This window comes from Panulirus ornatus, chromosome 65 (assembly GCF_036320965.1).
Source record: "Panulirus ornatus isolate Po-2019 chromosome 65, ASM3632096v1, whole genome shotgun sequence".
Lineage (NCBI taxonomy): Eukaryota > Metazoa > Arthropoda > Malacostraca > Decapoda > Palinuridae > Panulirus > Panulirus ornatus.
Genome location: NC_092288.1, coordinates 23,261,274 through 23,289,256, shown reverse-complemented (window position 1 = coordinate 23,289,256; position 27,983 = coordinate 23,261,274). Strand labels below are relative to the sequence as shown.

The following is a 27,983-nucleotide window of genomic DNA, read 5'->3' as shown; positions in this document are numbered from 1 at the left end:
GTATAAAAAAAAAAAAAAAAAAAAAAAATTTCAAAATTTCATATGAAATGTATCACCATCTTGCTACTTGTATTAGTTAATGAAGCTGTTATTTCTAAATAAACATTTTTGAATAAAACCCTTTTTCATACCAATACCCTGTACCAATAAAGGTTTAACATCATCTCACGCTCACCAAAGCTTATGTATAAGGTAAATATTCATATTCATGAACTTGGTGTGGATTACACAGAATATCCTTTCCCATGACCCACTGTAATGAGTTTAGGGGGTGCTGCTTCAATATAATAACCTCACCAGTCTTGAATTGGTGACTGCATTAGTCCTGATGTAGTGACTACCAATCCTAATATATGATGACTGTACAAGCCCTAAAATGGTAACTTTACCAGCTCTGGCATAGTGATTGTACCACACCAAACTGTACCCATCCTAACATGTTGGCTGCACCAGGCCGAACATTTGGGCGTTATGAGCTCTAACATGGTGACTGTCACAGCCCTAATGTGGGACATTACCAGCCTTAATATTGTCAAAACCAGCTATGACATGGGTTTGATACTAGCTAAAGCATGATGCCTACCTGCACCAACCAACCAAAACGTGATGACTACCATCCACAGCAAAGATAAGAGTACCAGCCCAAGTATGATGACCTACCTGACCCAACATGTTTGCATCTACCCTAACATGGTTACTCTACCAGCCATAATGTGGTAACTGTATTAGCCCCAGTATGGTTACTGTACCATCCCTAACATGGTGACTGTACAAGCCCCAATATGGTTACTGTATCAGTAGTAACTTGATGACTTTACTAGCAGTAACTTGACTGTACTAGTAGTAACTTGATAACTCTACCAGCATTAACTTGATAACTGTACGAAGTAACTTGATGACTGCACCAGTAGTAACATGAAGACTCTATAAGCCGTAACATGGTGACTGCATCAGTCCTGGTACATTCCTGTAAGATCATGGTGACTATATTAATTGTAACATGGTGACCCTACTACAGGTAACTTGGTGACTATACTAGTTGTAATATGATGACTATCATAGACATAACAAGGTGACTGTATCATCCGTCATATGGTGCCTGTACTATAAATAACAGTGACTGTATAAGTCATAACATAGTGACTACACTATCTTTAATATGGTGACTGTACCTGCCATAACATGGTGAGTGTACTAGCCCCAACATGATTACTCTACTCGCTATCATGGTGACTGTATCTTCCATAACATGTTAAGTATGCTAACCTTACTATGATGACTGTATCAGGAGTAACATGGCGACTGTACCAGCAGTAACATGGTGACTGTACCAGCCGGAGCACGGTGACTTTACCAGCAGTAACATGGTGACTGTACCAGTCGTAATACGTTCCTGCAAAATCATGGTGACTATATTAACTGTAACATGGTGACCCTACTACAGGTAACCTGGTGACTGTATTAGCCATAATAAAATAGTAAGTGTTCAAGCTTTAACATGGTAACTGTATCATCCGTCACATGGTGCCTGTACTATAAATAACATAGTGACTGTATTAGTCATAAAATAGTGACTACACTACCCCTAATATGGTGACTGTACTAGCCCCAATATGGGTACTGTACCAGCCATAACATGGTGATTGTATAGCCCCAATATGGTTACTGTACTATCCACAATATAGTGACTGTAGTAGCCCCAAATGGTAACTCTACTCGTTATAACCTGGTGACTGTACTAGTCCTAACATGGTGACTGTATCATCCGTAACATGTTAAGTTTGCTAACCTTACTATGATGACTGCACCAGGAGTAACATAGTGATTGTACCAGGAGTAACATGGCGACTGTACCAGGAGTAACATCATGAGTGTACCAGGAGTAACATGGTGACTGTACACGCAGTAACATGATGAATGTACTGGGAGTAACATGGCGACTGTACCAGGAGTAACATGATGACTGTACCAGCAGTAACATGGTGACTGTACCAGGAGTAATACGTTCCTGCAAAATCATGGTGACTATATTAACTGTAACATGGTGACCCTACTACAGGTAACCTGGTGACTGTACTAGTCGTAATATGATGACTATACCAGACATAACATGGTGACTGTATCAGCCATAATAAATGGTGAGTGTTCAAGCTCTAACATGGTGACTGTATCATCCGTCATATGGTGCCTGTACTATAAATAACATAGTGACTGTATTAGTCATGACATAGTGACTACACTACCCCTAATATGGTGACTGTACTAGCTCCAATATGGTTACTGTACCAGCCATAACATGGTGACTGTACTAGCCCCAATATGGTTACTGGACCAGCCATAACATGGTGACTGTACTAGCCCCAATATGGTTACTGTACCAGCCATAACATGGTGACTGTACTAGCCCCAATATGGTTACTGTAGGAATCATAACTTGATGAATGTACTAGTCCCAGTATGGTTACTGTACCAGCCACAACATGGCAACGGTACTAGCCCCAATATGGTTACTGTACCAGACATAACATGGTGACTGTACCAGTCCCGTATGGTTACTGTACTAACCTTAACTTGGTGACTGTACTAGTCCCAGTATGGTTACGGTACCAGCCATAACATGGTGACTGTAGTGGCCCCAATATGGTTACTGTACCAGCCATAACATGGTGACTGTATAGCCCCAATATGGTTACTGTACCAGCCATAACATGGTGACTGTATAAGTCCCAGTATGGTTACGGTACCAGCCATAACATGGTGTCTGTAGTGGCCCCAATATGGTTACTGTACCAGCCATAACATGGTGACTGTATAGCCCCAATATGGTTACTGTACCATCCCTAACATGGTGACTGTAGTAGCCACAACATGGTTACTCTACTCGTTATAACCTAGTGACTGTATTAGTCCTAACATGGTAACTGTATCATCCGTAACATGTTAAGTTTGCTAACCTTACTATGATGACTGTACCAGCAGTAACATGGCGACTGTGCCAGGAGTAACATGGTGACTGTACCAGGAGTAACATGGTGACTGTACCAGCAGTAACATGGTGACTGTACCAGGAGTAATACGTTCCTGCAAAATCATGGTGACTATATTAACTGTAACATGGTGACCCTACTACAGGTAACCTGGTGACTGTACTAGTCGTAATATGATGACTATACCAGACATAACATGGTGACTGTATCAGCCATAATAAATGGTGAGTGTTCAAGCTCTAACATGGTGACTGTATCACCCGTCATATGGTGCCTGTACTATGAATAACATAGTGACTGTATTAGTCATGACATAGTGACTACACTACCCTTAATATGGTGACTGTACCAGCCGTAATATGGTGACTGTACTATAAATAACATAGTGACTGTATTACTCATAACATATTGGCTACACTACCCCTAATATGGTGACTGTCCTAGCTCCAATATGGTTACTGTACCAGTCATAACATGGTAACTGTACTAGCCCCAATATGGTTACTGGACCAGCCATAACATGGTGACTGTACTAGCCCCAATATGGTTACTGTACCAGTCATAACATGGTGACTGTACTAGCCCCAATATGGTTACTGTAGGAATCATAACTTGATGAATGTACTAGTCCCAGTATGGTTACTGTACCAGCCACAACATGGCAACGGTACTAGCCCCAATATGGTTACTGTACCAGACATAACATGGTGAATGTACCAGTCCCGTATGGTTACTGTACTAACCTTAACTTGGTGACTGTACTAGTCCCAGTATGGTTACGGTACCAGCCATAACATGGTGACTGTAGTGGCCCCAATATGGTTACTGTACCAGCCATAACATGGTGACTGTATAGCCCCAATATGGTTACTGTACCAGCCATAACATGGTGACTGTATAAGTCCCAGTATGGTTACGGTACCAGCCATAACATGGTGACTGTAGTGGCCCCAATATGGTTACTGTACCAGCCACAACATGGCAACTGTACTAGCCCCAATATGGTTACTGTACCAGCCATAACATGGTGACTGTACTAGCCCCAATATGGTTACTGTACTAACCATAACTTGATGAATGCACTAGTTGCAGTATGGTTACTGTACCAGCCATACCATGTTGAATGTACTAGTCCCAATATGGTTACTGTACCATCCCTAACATGGTGACTGTAGTAGCCACAACATGGTTACTCTACTCGTTACAACCTGGTGACTGTATTAGTCCTAACATGGTGACTGTATCATCCGTAACATGTTAAGTTTGCTAACCTTACTATGATGACTGTACCAGGAGTAACATGATGACTGTACCAGGAGTAACATGGTGACTGTACCAGGAGTAACATGGCGACTGTTCCAGGAGTAACATGATGACTGTACCAGCAGTAACATGGTGATTGTACCAGGAGTAACATGATGACTGTTCCAGGAGTAACATGGTGACTGTACCATCAGTAACATGGTGACTGTACCAGGAGTAATACGTTCCTGCAAAATCATGGTGACTATATCAACTGTAACATGGTGACCCTACTACAGGTAACCTGGTGACTGTACTAGTCGTAATATGATGACTATACCAGACATAACATGGTGACTGTATCAGCCATAATAGATGGTGAGTGTTCAAGCTCTAACATGGTAACTGTATCATCCGTCATATGGTGCCTGTACTATGAATAACATAGTGACTGTATTAGTCATGACATAGTGACTACACTACCCTTAATATGGTGACTGTACCAGCCGTAATATGGTGACTGTACAATAAATAACATAGTGACTGTATTACTCATAACATATTGGCTACACTACCCCTAATATGGTGACTGTACTAGCTCCAATATGGTTACTGTACCAGCCATAACATGGTGACTGTACTAGCCTCAATATGGTTACTGGACCAGCCATAACATGGTGACTGTACTAGCCCCAATATGGTTACTGGACCAGCCATAACATGGTGACTGTACTAGCCCCAATATGGTTACTGGACCAGCCATAACATGGTGACTGTACTAGCCCCAATATGGTTACTGTACCAGCCATAACATGGTGACTGTACTAGCTCCAATATGGTTACTGTACCAGCCATAACATGGTGACTGTACTAGCCTCAATATGGTTACTGGACCAGCCATAACATGGTGACTGTACTAGCCCCAATATGGTTACTGGACCAGCCATAACATGGTGACTGTACTAGCCCCAATATGGTTACTGGACCAGCCATAACATGGTGACTGTACTAGCCCCAATATGGTTACTGTACCAGTCATAACATGGTGACTGTACTAGCCCCAATATGGTTACTGTAGGAATCATAACTTGATGAATGTACTAGTCCCAGTATGGTTAGTGTACCAGCCACAACATGGCAACTGTACTAGCCCCAATATGGTTACTGTACCAGACATAACATGGTGACTGTACTAGTCCCGTATGGTTACTGTACTAACCTTAACTTGGTGACTGTACTAGTCCCAGTATGGTTACGGTACCAGCCATAACATGGTGACTGTAGTGGCCCCAATATGGTTACTGTACCAGCCATAACATGGTGACTGTACTAGCCCCAATATGGTTACTGTACCAGCCATAACATGGTGACTGTATAGCCCCAATATGGTTACTGTACCAGTCATAACATGGTGACTGTATAGCCCCAATATGGTTACTGTACCAGTCATAACATGGTAACTGTACTAGTCCCAGTATGGTTACTGTACCAGCCATAACATGGTGACTGTACTAGCCCAAATATGGTTACTGTACCAGCCATAACATGGTGACTGTAGTAGCCACAACATGGTTACTCTACTCGTTATAACCTGGTGACTGTATTAGTCCTAACATGGTGACTGTATCATCCGTAACATGTTAAGTTTGCTAACCTTACTATGATGACTGTACCAGCAGTAACATGGTGACTGTACCAGGAGTAACATGGCGACTGTTCCAGGAGTAACATGATGACTGTACCAGGAGTAACATGATGACTGTACCAGGAGTAACATGATGACTGTACCAGCAGTAACATAGTGATTGTACCAGGAGTAATATGATGACTGTACCAGCAGTAACATAGTGATTGTACCAGGAGTAATATGATGACTGTACCAGCAGTAACATGGTGACTGTACCAGGAGTAACATGGCGACTGTACCAGCAGTAACATGGTGACTGTACCAGGAGTAACATGATGACTGTACCAGGAGTAACATGATGACTGTACCAGGAGTAACATGATGACTGTACCAGCAGTAACATAGTGATTGTACCAGGAGTAATATGATGACTGTACCAGCAGTAACATAGTGATTGTACCAGGAGTAATATGATGACTGTACCAGCAGTAACATGGTGACTGTACCAGGAGTAACATGGCGACTGTACCAGCAGTAACATGGTGACTGTACCAGGAGTAACATGATGACTGTACCAGCAGTAACATGGTGACTGTACCAGGAGTTACATGGTGACTGTACCAGGAGTAACATGGTGATTGTACCAGGAGTAACATGGTGACTGTACCAGGAGTAATACGTTCCTGCAAAATCATGGTGACTATATTAACTGTAACATGGTGACCCTACTACAGGTAACCTGACTATACCAGACATAACATGGTGACTGTACCAGGAGTAACATGGTGATTGTACCAGGAGTAACATGGTGACTGTACCAGGAGTAATACGTTCCTGCAAAATCATGGTGACTATATTAACTGTAACATGGTGACCCTACTACAGGTAACCTGGTGACTGTACTAGTCGTAATATGATGACTATACCAGACATAACATGGTGACTGTATCAGCCATAATAAATGGTGAGTGTTCAAGCTCTAACATGGTGACTGTATCATCCGTCATATGGCGCCTGTACTATAAATAAAATAGTGACTGTATTAGTCATGACATAGTGACTACACTACCCTTAATATGGTGACTGTACCAGCCGTAATATGGTGACTGTACAATAAATAACAGAGTGACTGTATTACTCATAACATATTGGCTACACTACCCCTAATATGGTGACTGTACTAGCTCCAATATGGTTACTGTACCAGCCATAACATGGTGACTGTACTAGCCTCAATATGGTTACTGGACCAGCTATAACATGGTGACTGTACTAGCCCCAATATGGTTACTGTACCAGCCATAACATGGTGACTGTACTAGCCCCAATATGGTTATTGTAGGAATCATAACTTGATGAATGTACTAGTCCCAGTATGGTTACTGTACCAGCCACAACATGGCAACGGTACTAGCCCCAATATGGTTACTGTACCAGCTATAACATGGTGACTGTACTAGCCCCAATATGGTTACTGTACCAGCCATAACATGGTGACTGTACTAGTCCCGTATGGTTACTGTACTAACCTTAACTTGGTGACTGTACTAGTCCCAGTATGGTTACGGTACCAGCCATAACATGGTGACTGTACTAGCCCCAATATGGTTACTGGACCAGCCATAACATGGTGACTGTACTAGCCCCAATATGGTTACTGGACCAGCCATAACATGGTGACTGTATAGCCCCAATATGGTTACTGTACCAGCCATAACATGGTGACTGTACTAGCCCCAATATGGTTACTGGACCAGCCATAACATGGTGACTGTACTAGCCCCAATATGGTTACTGGACCAGCCATAACATGGCAACGGTACTAGCCCCAATATGGTTACTGGACCAGCCATAACATGGTGACTGTACTAGCCCCTATGGTTACTGTACTAACCTTAACTTGGTGACTGTACTAGTCCCAGTATGGTTACGGTACCAGCCATAACATGGTGACTGTAGTGGCCCCAATATGGTTACTGTACCAGCCATAACATGGTGACTGTACTAGCCCCAATATGGTTACTGTACCAGCCATAACATGGTGACTGTACTAGCCCCAATATGGTTACTGTACCAGTCATAACATGGTGACTGTATAGCCCCAATATGGTTACTGTACCAGTCATAACATGGTAACTGTACTAGTCCCAGTATGGTTACTGTACCAGCCATAACATGGTGACTGTACTAGCCCAAATATGGTTACTGTACCAGCCATAACATGGTGACTGTAGTAGCCACAACATGGTTACTCTACTCGTTATAACCTGGTGACTGTATTAGTCCTAACATGGTGACTGTATCATCCGTAACATGTTAAGTTTGCTAACCTTAATATGATGACTGTACCAGGAGTAACATGGCGACTGTTCCAGGAGCAGTAACATAGTGATGTACCAAGCAGTAACATAGGTGACATGCTACCAGCAGTAACATGGTGACTGCACCAAGCAGTAACACGCGTGACTGTACCAGAGTACAGATGGACTGTACCAGCAGTAACATGATGACAGTACCAGCAGTAAACATGATGACTGTACCAGCAGTAACATGGTGACTGTACCGGAGTAACATGGTGACTGTACCAGGAGTAACATGGCTGACTGTACCAGGCAGTAACATGGCTGACTGTACAAGGAGTAACATGGCGACTGTACCAGGAGTAACATGGTGACTGTACCAGGAGTAACATGGTGACTGTACCAGGAGTAACATGATGACTGTACCAGCAGTAACATGGTGACTGTACCACGAGTAATACGTTCCTGCAAAATCATGGTGACTATATTAACTGTAACATGGTGACCCTACTACAGGTAACCTGGTGACTGTACTAGTCGTAATATGATGACTATACCAGACATAACATGGTGACTGTATCAGCCATAATAAATGGTGAGTGTTCAAGCTCTAACACGGTGACTGTATCATCCGTCATATGGTGCCTGTACTATGAATAACATAGTGACTGTATTAGTCATGACATAGTGACTACACTACCCTTAATATGGTGACTGTACCAGCCGTAATATGGTGACTACTATATATAACATAGTGACTGTATTACTCATAACATATTGGCTACACTACCCCTAATATGGTGACTGTACTAGCTCCAATATGGTTACTGTACCAGCCATAACATGGTGACTGTACTAGCCCCAATATGGTTACTGGACCAGCCATAACATGGTGACTGTACTAGCCCCAATATGGTTACTGTACCAGCCATAACATGGTGACTGTACTAGCCCCAATATGGTTACTGTAGGAATCATAACTTGATGAATGTACTAGTCCCAGTATGGTTACTGTACCAGCCACAACATGGCAACGGTACTAGCCCCAATATGGTTACTGTACCAGCTATAACATGGTGACTGTACTAGCCCCAATATGGTTACTGTACCAGCCATAACATGGTGACTGTACTAGTCCCGTATGGTTACTGTACTAACCTTAACTTGGTGACTGTACTAGTCCCAGTATGGTTACGGTACCAGCCATAACATGGTGACTGTACTAGCCCCAATATGGTTACTGGACCAGCCATAACATGGTGACTGTACTAGCCCCAATATGGTTACTGGACCAGCCATAACATGGTGACTGTACTAGCCCCAATATGGTTACTGTACCAGCCATAACATGGTGACTGTACTAGCCCCAATATGGTTACTGGACCAGCCATAACATGGTGACTGTACTAGCCCCAATATGGTTACTGGACCAGCCATAACATGGTGACTGTACTAGCCCCAATATGGTTACTGTACCAGCCATAACATGGTGACTGTACTAGCCCCAATATGGTTACTGGACCAGCCATAACATGGTGACTGTAGTAGCCTCAATATGGTTACTGGACCAGCCATAACATGGTGACTGTACTAGCCCCAATATGGTTACTGGACCAGCCATAACATGGTGACTGTACTAGCCCCAATATGGTTACTGGACCAGCCATAACATGGTGACTGTACTAGTCCCAATATGGTTACTGTACCAGTCATAACATGGTGACTGTACTAGCCCCAATATGGTTACTGTAGGAATCATAACTTGATGAATGTACTAGTCCCAGTATGGTTAGTGTACCAGCCACAACATGGCAACTGTACTAGCCCCAATATGGTTACTGTACCAGACATAACATGGTGACTGTACTAGTCCCGTATGGTTACTGTACTAACCTTAACTTGGTGACTGTACTAGTCCCAGTATGGTTACGGTACCAGCCATAACATGGTGACTGTAGTGGCCCCAATATGGTTACTGTACCAGCCATAACATGGTGACTGTACTAGCCCCAATATGGTTACTGTACCAGCCATAACATGGTGACTGTATAGCCCCAATATGGTTACTGTACCAGTCATAACATGGTGACTGTATAGCCCCAATATGGTTACTGTACCAGTCATAACATGGTAACTATACTAGTCCCAGTATGGTTACTGTACCAGTCATAACATGGTAACTATACTAGTCCCAGTATGGTTACTGTACCAGCCATAACATGGTGACTGTAGTAGCCACAACATGGTTACTCTACTCGTTATAACCTGGTGACTGTATTAGTCCTAACATGGTGACTGTATCATCCGTAACATGTTAAGTTTGCTAACCTTAATATGATGACTGTACCAGGAGTAACATGGCGACTGTTCCAGCAGTAACATAGTGATTGTACCAGGAGTAATATGATGACTGTACCAGCAGTAACATGGTGACTGTACCAGGAGTAACATGGCGACTGTACCAGCAGTAACATGGTGACTGTACCAGGAGTAACATGATGACTGTACCAGCAGTAACATGGTGACTGTACCAGGAGTTACATGGTGACTGTACCAGGAGTAACATGGTGATTGTACCAGGAGTAACATGGTGACTGTACCAGGAGTAATACGTTCCTGCAAAATCATGGTGACTATATTAACTGTAACATGGTGACCCTACTACAGGTAACCTGACTATACCAGACATAACATGGTGACTGTACCAGGAGTAACATGGTGATTGTACCAGGAGTAACATGGTGACTGTACCAGGAGTAATACGTTCCTGCAAAATCATGGTGACTATATTAACTGTAACATGGTGACCCTACTACAGGTAACCTGGTGACTGTACTAGTCGTAATATGATGACTATACCAGACATAACATGGTGACTGTATCAGCCATAATAAATGGTGAGTGTTCAAGCTCTAACATGGTGACTGTATCATCCGTCATATGGCGCCTGTACTATAAATAAAATAGTGACTGTATTAGTCATGACATAGTGACTACACTACCCTTAATATGGTGACTGTACCAGCCGTAATATGGTGACTGTACAATAAATAACAGAGTGACTGTATTACTCATAACATATTGGCTACACTACCCCTAATATGGTGACTGTACTAGCTCCAATATGGTTACTGTACCAGCCATAACATGGCGACTGTACTAGCCTCAATATGGTTACTGGACCAGCTATAACATGGTGACTGTACTAGCCCCAATATGGTTACTGTACCAGCCATAACATGGTGACTGTACTAGCCCCAATATGGTTACTGTAGGAATCATAACTTGATGAATGTACTAGTCCCAGTATGGTTAGTGTACCAGCCACAACATGGCAACGGTACTAGCCCCAATATGGTTACTGTACCAGCCATAACATGGTGACTGTACTAGTCCCGTATGGTTACTGTACTAACCTTAACTTGGTGACTGTACTAGTCCCAGTATGGTTACGGTACCAGCCATAACATGGTGACTGTACTAGCCCCAATATGGTTACTGGACCAGCCATAACATGGTGACTGTACTAGCCCCAATATGGTTACTGGACCAGCCATAACATGGTGACTGTACTAGCCCCAATATGGTTACTGTACCAGCCATAACATGGTGACTGTACTAGCCCCAATATGGTTACTGGACCAGCCATAACATGGTGACTGTACTAGCCCCAATGGTTACTGGACCAGCCATAACATGGCAACGGTACTAGCCCCAATATGGTTACTGGACCAGCCATAACATGGTGACTGTACTAGCCCCAATATGGTTACTGGACCAGCCATAACATGGTGACTGTACTAGCCTCAATATGGTTACTGTAGGAATCATAACTTGATGAATGTACTAGTCCCAGTATGGTTACTGTACCAGCCACAACATGGCAACGGTACTAGCCCCAATATGGTTACTGTACCAGCCATAACATGGTGACTGTACTAGCCCCAATATGGTTACTGTAGGAATCATAACTTGATGAATGTACTAGTCCCAGTATGGTTAGTGTACCAGCCACAACATGGCAACTGTACTAGCCCCAATATGGTTACTGTACCAGACATAACATGGTGACTGTACTAGTCCCGTATGGTTACTGTACTAACCTTAACTTGGTGACTGTACTAGTCCCAGTATGGTTACGGTACCAGCCATAACATGGTGACTGTAGTGGCCCCAATATGGTTACTGTACCAGCCATAACATGGTGACTGTATAGCCCCAATATGGTTACTGTACCAGCCATAACATGGTGACTGTAGTAGCCACAACATGGTTACTCTACTCGTTATAACCTGGTGACTGTATTAGTCCTAACATGGTGACTGTATCATCCGTAACATGTTAAGTTTGCTAACCTTAATATGATGACTGTACCAGGAGTAACATGGCGACTGTACCAGCAGTAACATAGTGATTGTACCAGCAGTAACATGGTGTCTGCACCAGCAGTAACATGGTGACTGTACCAGGAGTAACACGGCGACTGTTCCAGGAGTGACATGATGACTGTACCAGCAGTAACATGATGACTGTACCAGCAGTAACATGGTGACTGTACCAGCAGTAACATGGTGACTGTACCAGGAGTAACATGGTGACTGTACCAGGAGTAACATGGTGACTGTACCAGGAGTAACATGGCGACTGTACCAGGAGTAACATGGTGACTGTACCAGGAGTAACATGGTGACTGTACCAGCAGTAACATGGTGACTGTACCAGCAGTAACATGATGACTGTTCCAGGAGTAACATGGTGACTGTACCATCAGTAACATGGTGACTGTACCAGGAGTAATACGTTCCTGCAAAATCATGGTGACTATATTAACTGTAACATGGTGACCCTACTACAGGTAACCTGGTGACTGTACTAGTCGTAATATGATGACTATACCAGACATAACATGGTGACTGTATCAGCCATAATAGATGGTGAGTGTTCAAGCTCTAACATGGTAACTGTATCATCCGTCATATGGCGCCTGTACTATGAATAACATAGTGACTGTATTAGTCATGACATAGTGACTACACTACCCTTAATATGGTGACTGTACCAGCCGTAATATGGTGACTGTACAATAAATAACATAGTGACTGTATTACTCATAACATATTGGCTACACTACCCCTAATATGGTGACTGTACTAGCTCCAATATGGTTACTGTACCAGCCATAACATGGCGACTGTACTAGCCTCAATATGGTTACTGGACCAGCCATAACATGGTGACTGTACTAGCCCCAATATGGTTACTGGACCAGCCATAACATGGTGACTGTACTAGCCCCAATATGGTTACTGGACCAGCCATAACATGGTGACTGTACTAGCCCCAATATGGTTACTGTACCAGCCATAACATGGTGACTGTACTAGCTCCAATATGGTTACTGTACCAGCCATAACATGGTGACTGTACTAGCCTCAATATGGTTACTGGACCAGCCATAACATGGTGACTGTACTAGCCCCAATATGGTTACTGGACCAGCCATAACATGGTGACTGTACTAGCCCCAATATGGTTACTGGACCAGCCATAACATGGTGACTGTACTAGCCCCAATATGGTTACTGGACCAGCCATAACATGGTGACTGTACTAGCCCCAATATGGTTACTGGACCAGCCATAACATGGTGACTGTACTAGTCCCAATATGGTTACTGTACCAGTCATAACATGGTGACTGTACTAGCCCCAATATGGTTACTGTAGGAATCATAACTTGATGAATGTACTAGTCCCAGTATGGTTAGTGTACCAGCCACAACATGGCAACTGTACTAGCCCCAATATGGTTACTGTACCAGACATAACATGGTGACTGTACTAGTCCCGTATGGTTACTGTACTAACCTTAACTTGGTGACTGTACTAGTCCCAGTATGGTTACGGTACCAGCCATAACATGGTGACTGTAGTGGCCCCAATATGGTTACTGTACCAGCCATAACATGGTGACTGTACTAGCCCCAATATGGTTACTGTACCAGCCATAACATGGTGACTGTATAGCCCCAATATGGTTACTGTACCAGTCATAACATGGTGACTGTATAGCCCCAATATGGTTACTGTACCAGTCATAACATGGTAACTATACTAGTCCCAGTATGGTTACTGTACCAGTCATAACATGGTAACTATACTAGTCCCAGTATGGTTACTGTACCAGCCATAACATGGTGACTGTAGTAGCCACAACATGGTTACTCTACTCGTTATAACCTGGTGACTGTATTAGTCCTAACATGGTGACTGTATCATCCGTAACATGTTAAGTTTGCTAACCTTAATATGATGACTGTACCAGGAGTAACATGGCGACTGTTCCAGCAGTAACATAGTGATTGTACCAGGAGTAATATGATGACTGTACCAGCAGTAACATGGTGACTGTACCAGGAGTAACATGGCGACTGTACCAGCAGTAACATGGTGACTGTACCAGGAGTAACATGATGACTGTACCAGCAGTAACATGGTGACTGTACCAGGAGTTACATGGTGACTGTACCAGGAGTAACATGGTGATTGTACCAGGAGTAACATGGTGACTGTACCAGGAGTAATACGTTCCTGCAAAATCATGGTGACTATATTAACTGTAACATGGTGACCCTACTACAGGTAACCTGACTATACCAGACATAACATGGTGACTGTACCAGGAGTAACATGGTGATTGTACCAGGAGTAACATGGTGACTGTACCAGGAGTAATACGTTCCTGCAAAATCATGGTGACTATATTAACTGTAACATGGTGACCCTACTACAGGTAACCTGGTGACTGTACTAGTCGTAATATGATGACTATACCAGACATAACATGGTGACTGTATCAGCCATAATAAATGGTGAGTGTTCAAGCTCTAACATGGTGACTGTATCATCCGTCATATGGCGCCTGTACTATAAATAAAATAGTGACTGTATTAGTCATGACATAGTGACTACACTACCCTTAATATGGTGACTGTACCAGCCGTAATATGGTGACTGTACAATAAATAACAGAGTGACTGTATTACTCATAACATATTGGCTACACTACCCCTAATATGGTGACTGTACTAGCTCCAATATGGTTACTGTACCAGCCATAACATGGCGACTGTACTAGCCTCAATATGGTTACTGGACCAGCTATAACATGGTGACTGTACTAGCCCCAATATGGTTACTGTACCAGCCATAACATGGTGACTGTACTAGCCCCAATATGGTTACTGTAGGAATCATAACTTGATGAATGTACTAGTCCCAGTATGGTTAGTGTACCAGCCACAACATGGCAACGGTACTAGCCCCAATATGGTTACTGTACCAGCCATAACATGGTGACTGTACTAGTCCCGTATGGTTACTGTACTAACCTTAACTTGGTGACTGTACTAGTCCCAGTATGGTTACGGTACCAGCCATAACATGGTGACTGTACTGGCCCCAATATGGTTACTGACCAGCCATAACATGGTGACTGTACTAGCCCCAATATGGTTACTGGACCAGCCATAACATGGTGACTGTACTAGCCCCAATATGGTTACTGTACCAGCCATAACATGGTGACTGTACTAGCCCCAATATGGTTACTGGACCAGCCATAACATGGTGACTGTACTAGCCCCAATATGGTTACTGGACCAGCCATAACATGGCAACGGTACTAGCCCCAATATGGTTACTGGACCAGCCATAACATGGTGACTGTACTAGCCCCAATATGGTTACTGTACCAGTCATAACATGGTGACTGTATAGCCCCAATATGGTTACTGTAGGAATCATAACTTGATGAATGTACTAGTTGCAGTATGGTTACTGTACCAGTCATAACATGGTGACTGTACTAGCACCAATATGGTTACTGTACCAGCCATAACATGGTGACTGTATAGCCCCAATATGGTTACTGTACCAGCCATAACATGGTGACTGTATAGCCCCAATATGGTTACTGTACCAGCCATAACTTGGTGACTGTACTAGTCCCAGTATGGTTACTGTACCAGCCATACCATGTTGAATGTACTAGTCCCAATATGGTTACTGTACCAGCCATAACATGGTGACTGTACTAGCCCCAATATGGTTACTGTACCAGCCATAACATGGTGACTGTAGTAGCCACAACATGGTTACTCTAGTCGTTATAACCTGGTGACTGTATTAGTCCTAACATGGTGACTGTATCATCCGTAACATGTTAAGTTTGCTAACCTTAATATGATGACTGTACCAGGAGTAACATGGCGACTGTACCAGCAGTAACATGGCGACTGTACCAGCAGTAACATTATGACTGTACCAGCAGTAACATGGTGACTGTACCAGCAGTAACATGATGACTGTACCAGCAGTAACATGATGACTGTACCAGCAGTAACATGGTGACTGTACCAGCAGTAACATGGTGACTGTACCAGCAGTAACATGGCGACTGTACCAGCAGTAACATGGCGACTGTACCAGGAGTAACATGGTGACTGTACCAGCAGTAACATGGTGACTGTACTAGCAGTAACATGGTGACTGTACCAGCAGTAACATGGCGACTGTACCAGGAGTAACATGGTGACTGTACCAGCAGCAACATGGTGACTGTACTAGGAGTAACATGGTGACTGTACTAGGAGTAACATGGTGACTGTACCAGCAGTAACATGGTGACTGTACCAGCAGTAACATGGCGACTGTACCAGGAGTAACATGGTGACTGTACCAGCAGCAACATGGTGACTGTACTAGGAGTAACATGGTGACTGTACCAGCAGTAACATGGTGACTGTACCAGCAGTAACATGGTGACTGTACCAGGAGTAAAATGGTGACTGTACCAGCAGTAACATGATGACTGTACCAGCAGTAACATGGTGACTGTACCAGCAGTAACATGATGACTGTACCAGCAGTAACATGGTGACTGTACCAGCAGTAACATGGTGACTGTACCAGCAGTAACATGATGACTGTACCAGGAGTAACATGGCGACTGTACCAGGAGTAACATGGCGACTGTACCAGGAGTAACATGGTGACTGTACCAGCAGTAACATGGTGACTATACCAGCAGTAACATTATGACTGTACCAGCAGTAACATGATGACTGTACCAGCAGTAACATGGTGACTGTACCAGCAGTAACATGGTGACTGTACCAGCAGTAACATGATGACTGTACCAGCAGTAACATGATGACTGTACCAGCAGTAACATGGTGACTGTACCAGCAGTAACATGGCGACTGTACCAGCAGTAACATGGCGACTGTACCAGGAGTAACATGGTGACTGTACCAGCAGTAACATGGTGACTGTACCAGCAGTAACATGGTGACTGTACCAGCAGTAACATGGCGACTGTACCAGGAGTAACATGGTGACTGTACCAGCAGCAACATGGTGACTGTACTAGGAGTAACATGGTGACTGTACTAGGAGTAACATGGTGACTGTACCAGCAGTAACATGGTGACTGTACCAGGAGTAAAATGGTGACTGTACCAGCTGTAACATGGTGACTACCCGGAGTAACATGGTGACTGTACCAGCAGTAACATGGTGACTGTACCAGCAGTAACATGGTGACTGTACCAGCCATAACATGGTGACTGTATCATCCGTCACATGGTGCCCGTACTATAAATAACATAGTGACTGTATTAGTCATAACATAGTGACAACACTACCCCTAAAATGGTGACTGTATTAGTTGTAACATGGTGAATATACCAGACCTAAAATAGTGACTGTACTAACCTTAACATAATGACTGTATCAGCCCTAACATGATGACTGTACCAGCAATAACATAGTGACTGCACAAGCCCTAACATAGTGACTGTACCAGCCCTAACTTATTGACTGTACTAACCCTAACATGGTGACTGCACCAGCCCTAACATAGTGAATGCATCAGCCCTAATATGGTGACTGAACCAACCATAACACGGTGACTGTACCAGCCCTAACACTGTGACTGTACCAGCCCTAACATGGTGACTGTACCAGCTCCAAGATACTGACTGTACCAACCCTAACATGGTGACTGTACCAGCCCTAACATGGTGACTGTACCAGCTCCAAGATACTGACTGTACCAACCCTAACATGGTGACTGTACCAGCCCTATCATAGTGACTGCACCAGGCCTAACATGATGACTGTACCAACCCTAGCATGGTGACTGTAACAGCCCTAACATAGTGAATGCATCAGCCCTAACATGGTGACTGTACCAGCCCTAACATGGTGACTGTACCAGCTCCAAGATACTGACAGTACCAACCCTAACATGGTGACTGTGCCAGCCCTAACATGGTGACTGTACCAGCTCCAAGATACTGACTGTACCAACCCTAACATGGTGACTGTACCAGCCCTATCATAGTGACTGCACCAGGCCTAACATGATGACTGTACCAACCCTAACATGGTGACTGTAACAGCCCTAACATAGTGAATGCATCAGCCCTAATATGGTGACTGTGCCAGCCTTAACATGGTGACTGTACCAGCCCTAACATAATGGCTGTACCAACCCTAACATAGTGACTGTACCAGCATCATAATGACTGTGCGAACTCTAACATGGTGACTGTACCAACCCTAACATGGTGACTGCACAAGCCCTACCATAGTGACTGTACCAGCCCTAACACAGTGACTGCACTAGTCATAACATAGTAACTGTACCAGCCCTAACATAATGACTGTACCAGCCCTAACATAGTGACTGCACCAACCCTAATATGGTGACTGTACCAAACCATAACGTGGTGAATGCACCAGCCCTAACATAATGACTGTATCAACCCTAACTGGTGACTGTACCAACCCTAACATAACGACTAAACCAGCCCCAACATGGTGACAGTATCAGCCCTAACATAGTGACTGTACAAGCCCTAACATAACGACTGTACGAGCCCCAACATGGTGACAGTATCAGCCCTAACATAGTGACTGTACCAGTCCTAACATGGTGACTGCACCAGTCCTAACATAGTGATTGTATCAGCCCTAACATGGTGACTGTACCAGCCCTAACATGGTGACTGTACCAGCCCTAACATAATGATTGTACCAGTCCTAACATGGTGACTGTACCACAGTGACTGTACCAACCCTAACATGGTGATTGTACCAGCCCAAACATGGTGACTGTACCACAGTGACTGTACCAACCCTAACATGGTGATTGTACCAGCCCAAACATGGTGACTGTACCACAGTGACTGTACCAACCCTAACATGGTGACTGCACCAGTCCTAACATAGTGACTGTATCAGCCCTAACGTGATGATATTACTAGCCCTAGCATGGTGACTGTACCACAGTGCCTGTACCAGCCCTAACACAGTGACTGTACCAGCCCTAACATAGTGATTGTACCAGCCTAACATAATGATTGTACCAGCCCTAACATGGTGATTGTACCAGCCCTAACATAATGATTGTACCAGTCCTAACATGGTGACTGTACCAGCCCTAACATAGTGATTGTATCAGCCCTAACATGGTGACTGTACCAGCCCTAACATGGTGATTGTACCAGCCTAACATAATGATTGTACCAGCCCTAACATGGTGATTGTACCAGCCCTAACATAATGATTGTACCAGTCCTAACATGGTGACAGTACCAGCCCTAACATAGTGATTGTACCAGCCCTAAAACAGTGACTGTACCAGCCCTAACATGGTGACTGTACCAGCCCTAACATAGTGACTGTACCAGTCCTAACATGGTGACTGTACCAGCACTAACGTAGAGACTGTACCAACCCTAACATAATGATTGTACCAGCCCTACCATGGTGACTGTACCAGCCCTAACATAGTGAATGTACCAGCCCTAACATAGCGACTGTACCAGCCTTAACATAGTGACTGTACCAGCCCTAACATGGTGACTGTACCAGCCCTAACACAGTGACTGTACCAGCCTAACATAGTGATTGTACCAGCCCTAACATATGACTGTACCAGCCCTAAAATAATGATTGTATCAGCCCTAACATAGTGATTGTACCAGCCCTAACATAGTGACTGTGACAGCCCTAACAAAGTGACTGTACCAGCCTTAACATAGTGACTGTACCAGCCCTAACATAGTGACTGTACCAGCCCTAACATGGTGACTGTACCAACCCTAACATGGTGACTGTACCAGCCCTAACATGGTGACTGTACCAGCCCTAACATAGTGACTGTACCAGCCCTAACATAGTGACTGTACCAGCCCTAACATAGTGACTGTACCAGCCCTAACATAGTGACTGTACCAGCCCTAACATAGTGACTGTACCAGTCCTAACATACTGACTGTACCAACCATAGCAAAGTGACTGTACCAGCCCTAACATAGTGACTGTACCAGCCCTAACATGGTGACTGTACCAGCCCTAACAAAGTGACTGTACCAACCCTAACATAGTGACTGTACCTGCCGTAACATAGTGACTGTACCAGCCCTAACATAGTGACTGTACCAGCCCTAACATGGTGACTACTGTAGAAGCCCCAACATGACTGAAGCAGTCTGCAACTTGTCTTACCTTCCCCTAATTGATCGGTACGAGCCATTACGTAATGGTTAATTGCCCTAACGTGATGGTTATTTGCCCTAATCTGATGGGTACTTGCCCTAATATGATGGGTACTTGCCCTAATGTGATGGGCACTTGCCCTAATGTGATGGGCACTTGCCCTAATATGATGGGCACTTGCCCTAATGTGTTGACCAGTTGCCCTAAGATGATGCGCGCATCAGCTCTGAAAGGCTGAGGGCTGCGCGAGCCTTAATTAACAAGGCTACGTACAATTCAGCCCAAAATTAACAAGGCTACGTACAATTCAGCCCTAAATTAACAAGGCTACTTACAGTTCAGCCCTAAATTAACAAAGCAATATTGTTCATACATATTATGAGGGGCGTATCTTGGGGGGTAAATAGCGCCTATAGCAAGCATTGAGATTGCGCCCCTGGCTTGATTAAGTATGTACATACAGTGGATGTATATGAAAATATATACATTACAATTATAAGCTGTTGAAGAGTTAAGCCAAACTTATACACATATATATATAGATAGAATCTTAAAGACTTCAACTGACTTATCTGATCCAGATTGTAAGGTAGAAGTGGTCATACAACTGATAGTAGCAAAATATTACTTAAAGTTAACAAGTAAGCGAGTTTCGTGTTTGATCTTATGATATCAAACTGTTAAGAATGTCAACCGTGTAGCATAGGTCACAAAACAAAGATATTGAGTGGCAACCCCCTTCAAGTGGCGACCCCCCTTCAAGTGGCGACCCCCCTTCAAGTGGCGCCCAGGGCACTTGCCCTATCTGTCATACCCTAGATACGCCACTGCACATTATATCTAAAGCAAAATAAGACCAACGAGTCCTTTTGATGTGGGTGAGATAAGAATCCCCAAGGTCAATGCTGAAGGAGCACAAGGAGAAATGATTAAACACTTGACCTGCTCATCTCAAGCAGAAATGATATTAATCAAGTAATTAATCTTTATATGCCACATAACTAAGTGACCGCTGGCAACTCCAAGATGGTGCCAGTTTGCTGTATTTTTTTCCTATCATTAGTCAGCTTTGTACCTCTACCGTCTTATATACTCTCTGTAATAATAATAACCTCCTCCTTAATCTATGTGAGGCAGGTCGTTCTTCCAATTGCTCGATAACTGGAAAATCTAATGCCTTAAAATTCACATTTCTTGTACAGTATGGCACTTAATTTGGAGATTACTGCCAAATACCTTAAAAAATTGACTTAGTTGATTATAAAGTCGAGTAAATCGTCAGATACTCAAGATTTTGATATTTTTTCTCCCTTTGGAATTTGATCTACCTGATAATTAATGAACTAATCTACCGAATAATGAGGAGATGAATGAAAAAATTTACCAAAGACGGTTCGGGAAGACTGGATGCTACCTCGCGCATGCGCATACCATGTGGACGCTTCTGTTACGTCATCCTTTTACTCATGTCTTCCTCTCCAATCCAGACCTCGAGAGGGTACAACTACAGAACCCTATATCGTACCGTTACGACCCTTGGTCAAGACGGGATGATTCTTCAGTGCAATGTTCACGTCCTTTAAGAGATAACCTCGTTGACCACGACGGCGTTTATCTATGAACGTCGTTAAGTGTACTATGATGTATCGTACCGTCGTGCTCAAGGGTCGTACCGTCGTGCTCAAGGGTCGTACCGTCGTGCTCAAGGGTCGTACCGTCGTGCTCAAGGATCGTACCGTCGTACTCAAGGATCGCACCGTCGTGCCCAAGGGTCGTACCGTCGTGCTCAAGGATCGTACCGTCGTGCTCAAGGATCGTACCGTCGTGCTCAAGGGTCGTACCGTCGTGCCCAAGGATCGTACCGTCGTGCTCAAGGATCGTACCGTCGTGCTCAAGGATCGTACCGTCGTTCTCAAGGGTCGTACCGTCGTGCTCAAGGGTCGTACCGTCGTGCTCAAGGGTCGTACCGTCGTGCTCAAGGATCGTACCGTCGTGCTCAAGGGTCGTACCGTCGTGCTCAAGGGTCGTACCGTCGTGCTCAAGTAGTCAAAAGTATTCGAGAGACTGAATTCATTATCATTTGAATCTTTTGTTAGTGTTATATTAGGTTGACGAGATGCATCGCCATTTGAACGTGATAACACACATAGTTTTTTTTTCTTAATAAATTTATCGTAATCAGATAACTGATAATTCCTGGGAGGGTCTGCAGCTGCCAGGCTGGGCCACGTCTCGTCACAGGGAAATAATGGCTTTTTTTTTTTTCTCCAGTTCCCTATTCAGTGGGCACTTCCTCCCACTGAGCAACACACCTGCTATTCCAGGCACCACTTGTGACACACACACACACACACACACACACACACACACACACACACACACACACAGGGCATTCTCCCCCACACCAAAAATAGCAACACAAAGTCAACCCACAAACTCAATGTTCAATTAACACCAAGTACCACCAGGTTTCGACATGAGTTGACCCTTAACTCATCCGCTCCACCCTAAACTTCGCCTCACCCTTCCTCGTAGTCCACTCTCTCAAAAGTATATTGAAGAAAGTTGTAAACCACACATAATGGGATATATTTGGACGATTACTGGCTGCCTAGCCATCGCTAACACTCAACACTTACGCAATGACGCCTAGCCACCGTAACACTCAACACTTACGCAATGACGCCTAGCCATCGCTAACACTCAACACTTACGCAATGACGCCTAGCCACCACTAACACTCAACACTTACGCAATGACGCCTAGCCATCGCTAACACTCAACACTTACGCAATGACGCCTAGCCATCGCTAACACTCAACACTTACGCAATGACGCCTAGCCACCACTAACACTCAACACTTACGCAATGACGCCTAGCCATCGCTAACACTCAACACTTACGCAATGACGCCTAGCCACCACTAACACTCAACACTTACGCAATGACGCCTAGCCACCGCTAACACTCAACACTTACGCAATGACGCCTAGCCACCACTAACACTCAACACTTACGCAATGACGCCTAGCCTCCACTAACACTCAACACTTACGCAATGACGCCTAGCCACCGTAACACTCAACACTTACGCAATGACGCCTAGCCATCGCTAACACTCAACACTTACGCAATGACGCCTAGCCACCACTAACACTCAACACTTACGCAATGACGCCTAGCCATCGCTAACACTCAACACTTACGCAATGACGCCTAGCCACCGCTAACACTCAACACTTACGCAATGACGCCTAGCCACCACTAACACTCAACACTTACGCAATGACGCCTAGCCTCCACTAACACTCAACACTTACGCAATGACGCCTAGCCACCGTAACACTCAACACTTACGCAATGACGCCTAGCCATCGCTAACACTCAACACTTACGCAATGACGCCTAGCCACCACTAACACTCAACACTTACGCAATGACGCCTAGCCACCGTAACACTCAACACTTACGCAATGACGCCTAGCCACCACTAACACTCAACACTTACGCAATGACGCCTAGCCACCACTAACACGCAACACTTACGCAATGAAACAATGCAATACCACTTTAACATAATGGGCATTCAATTCTGTGCAACATTACTTGACTCCGACACAAATCATTCTGTGAATAACCACACTCCAAACAGACATTAAAAAGTTCCCCAAAGCCTCACACTTCAACAACCTCTCCTCACACACCCTCCAAACACCTGCCTCATATTCCAGGAAACCTCACACCTCCTCAAACCTCCAAGAAACACAACACTGACAAAACACATACTCACAGAAGTGACTGCTGATCACCAAACAGCCAAACCTCGCAACTCAAGTTTTCAGCACTCTCCTACCAGACATACGTACACCCAACTGAATCTACACTCCCCAGACATACACGAGTCACACTCTCCAATCTATGCTCGGGTACGTCACCCACAGGTGCAGTTTATGCCCACGATGTAACTACCACAATAAGAACACTGAATATCTACTGCTAAAACTGCCCACACTTTCCCCAAACAGACGTACACACAACATATTACATTTGATGGTCTATGGTCCCAATTGATGGGCGTGGCTGGCTCTCTTAGCGCTTCACACCCTCTGGACACTCAGAGCATCTTTTACTCTGTCCTTCCACCATCTTGGCTCCCTCTTTACTTTGCTCCCTCCACTTCCAGTCTCTCCTCATTCATCCTTTCCAAATGCCCAAGCAATTTCAGCACGCCTTCATCAGCTTTCACCTTCAAACTCCTCATACCATTCCATCTATATATTTCCCAATCATAACTTAGTAAATCAACCTTCCTGACACCATATTTTGTCCTCATACATTCCATTTCCAAAACATTCACCCTCTGCTTTATTTTGTTAAAGCCCACGACTCGCAATCACCCGGCACCGTCGGGACAGTGGCCTTTTTTTCTACTCATTTCTCAGTGCACCCAGAACCCTCGCCCCCTCACCCACCCTATGGCTCACTTCAACTCCCTTGGTTCCATTCGCTGCCATGTCCAATCCCGAATATTCAGAACACTACCACTTATTCCAGTGTCTCCCTGTCCAAACTCACATACCAACTTCTCTCTGCGCTAAACCCACAAACTTTACTGTTATTCACATGTCTTATCAACTTTCTCCTTCCGCACACCGTCTGAAACTCAACAACCAACTTCTGCAGTCTGTTACTCGAAGCTGATACCAGCACCGTGTCATCAGCAAACAGTAACTGACTCACCTTCCAGCCCCTTCCCCCTGCCTCTGGCAGACTGCAGGTTTACCACTCTCTTCAAAACCCTATCATTCATCCCCCTTACCACCCCATCCATAAACAGATTAAACACTTGTGCCATAGACCCAACATCACTGGAAATCACTCACAGTTCTCTCTTCCTCGTCGCACATATGCCTTACTCTCTTAGTAATAACTCCAATTCCAGCAGCTTTACTCGCACAATACATATTCGTAACACTCTCCACAAGGCATCTCTATCAACCGTATCATACGCCTTCTCCAGATCCATAAATGACACATACAAATTCTCCTGATTCTCCAAACATTTCTCATATATATATTCTCCATTGAAAACACACGATCCACACATCCTCTACCACTCCTGAAACCACAAAGTTCCACCCCAGTCTGATGTTCTGTACCTGCCACCACCACTGTACCATACAACTTACTAAACATATACCTCTGTGATTTGAACATTCACTTTTGTTCCCTTTGCCTTTATGCAGTAGCACGAGACAGGTATTTCGCCAATCCATAGGCACCTCACGATGATCCATATATATATATATATATATATATATATATATATATATATATATATATATATATATATATATATATATATATATCTTATTTTTATTTATTATACCTAGTCGCCGTCTCCTGCGCCAGCGAGGTAGCACAAGATAGACGAAAGAATGGCCCAACCCACGCACATACACATGTATATGCATACCCGTCCACACACGCACATATACATACCTATACATTTGAACGTATACATACATATAGATACACAGACATATAGATATATACACCTGTACATATCCATACTTGCTGCCTTCATCCATTTACGTCACCATCCCGCCACACGTGAAATGGCAACCCCCTCCCCTCCTGCGCGCGCAAGGTAGCGCTCGGAAAAGACAACAAAGGCCACATTCGTTCACACTCAGTCTCTAGCTGTCATGTGTAATGCACCGAAACCATAGCTCCCTTTTCACATCCAGGCCACACAAAACTTTCCATGGTTAACCCCAGACGATCACATGCCCTGGTTCAATGCACTGACAACTCGTCCACCCCGTTCCACATCGTTCCACTTCATCGCCTTGCACGCCTTTCACCTTCCTGTATGTTCAGGCCCCGATCGCTAAAAATCTTTTTCATTCATCTTTCTACCTCCAGTTTGGTCTCCCACTTCTCCTCATTCCCTCCACCTCTGACACATATATCCTCTTTGTCAATCTTTCCTCACTCATTCTCTCCATGTGCCCAAACCATTTCAACACCCTCTTCTGCTCTTTCAACCACACTCTTTTTATTACCACACATCTCTCTTACCCTTTCATTACTTACTCGATCAAACCACCTCACACCACATATTGTCCTCAAACATCTCATTTCCAACAATCCACCCTCCTCCGCACAACTCTATCTATAGCCCACGCCTCGCAATCATACAACATTGTTGGAACCACTATTCCTTCAAACATTCCCATTTTTGCTCTCCGAGATAACGTTCTCGCCAGCCACACATTCTTCAAGGCTCCCAGAACCTTCGCCCCCTCCCCCCACCCTGTGACTCACTTCCGCTTCCATAGTTCCATTCGCTGCCAAATCCACTCCCAGATATCTAAAACACTTCACTTCCTCCAGTTTTTCCCCATTCAAACTTACCTCCCATTTGACTTGTCCCTCAACCCTACTGTGCCTAATAACCTTGCTCTTATTCACATTTACTCTCAGCTTTCTTCTTTCACACACTTTACCAAGCTCTGTCACCAGCTTCTGCAGTTTCTCACCCGAATCAGCCACCAGCGCTGTATCATCAGCGAACAACAACTGACTCACTCCCCAAGCTCTCTCATCCACAACAGACTGCATACTTGCCCCTCTCTCCAAAACTCTTGCATTTACTGTTAAGATTTTACGAAAGATGTGACGAAACCCTTGTAATGTATGAATAGAACAAGGGAAGAAGTGAAATACGATTGCAGGTGATAAAGGGAAACTCAATAAACAGTTTCGTTGACACAAGCCAAAAAAAAAAAAAAAATAAAATAAAATAATAATGTACTAAACACAAAAAAACGCCGCTGATGAACACCAACCACAACAACCGTACATGCAATTAGCAGTATAATCCTAGTAGTTCAGTGGACACTAAGTTTATCACTTGGACGTTACAGCTCTGGCCTTATATCTGTACAAGGCGGAGGGGTTTGAGAGTGCTCTCCACCCGCTGACTCACACTCGCTAACCTGCTGGGTGAGGTGGGGTCCGGCCTGGCCCCTGATGTAGTCACATCTGAAGACCGGGGACAGGAGGGAACGCGCCACCCGCCCTCACACTCACACACACGACTGAGGTGAGTGAGACAGCGACCAGCTTCTTCACACACACACACACGACTGAGGTGAGTGAGAGACTCAGCGACCAGCTTCCTCACACACACACACGACTGAGGTGAGTGAGAGACTCAGCGACCAGCTTCCTCACACACACACACACGAC

At 44.3% G+C, this 27,983-nt stretch overlaps 2 protein-coding genes across 3 annotated transcripts in view; one reads left to right on the top strand and one right to left on the bottom strand.

Annotated features, from left to right (window-relative positions):
- Positions 1-34: 34 nt before the first annotated feature.
- Positions 35-27,824, bottom strand: LOC139746612 (uncharacterized). Its single transcript, XM_071658028.1, has 5 exons — positions 27,731-27,824; positions 2,955-3,081; positions 1,790-2,008; positions 1,267-1,393; positions 35-967 (listed from the first exon to the last, which is right to left on the bottom strand). Exons 2-4 carry the CDS (start codon positions 3,006-3,008, stop codon positions 1,271-1,273), a joined length of 396 nt encoding a protein of 131 aa, XP_071514129.1. The 5' UTR covers positions 3,009-3,081; positions 27,731-27,824; the 3' UTR covers positions 35-967; positions 1,267-1,270.
- Positions 27,722-27,983, top strand: part of LOC139746610 (carbohydrate sulfotransferase 9-like) — a 36,596-nt gene continuing 36,334 nt past the window's right edge. The window contains exon 1 of one of the 2 annotated variants that reach the window (XM_071658020.1): positions 27,722-27,837. The gene's annotated coding sequence lies outside the window, so the exon portion shown is untranslated. Of the gene's footprint in view, positions 27,886-27,983 lie in introns of both variants that reach the window. The other variant, XM_071658021.1, reaches the window with a different exon arrangement.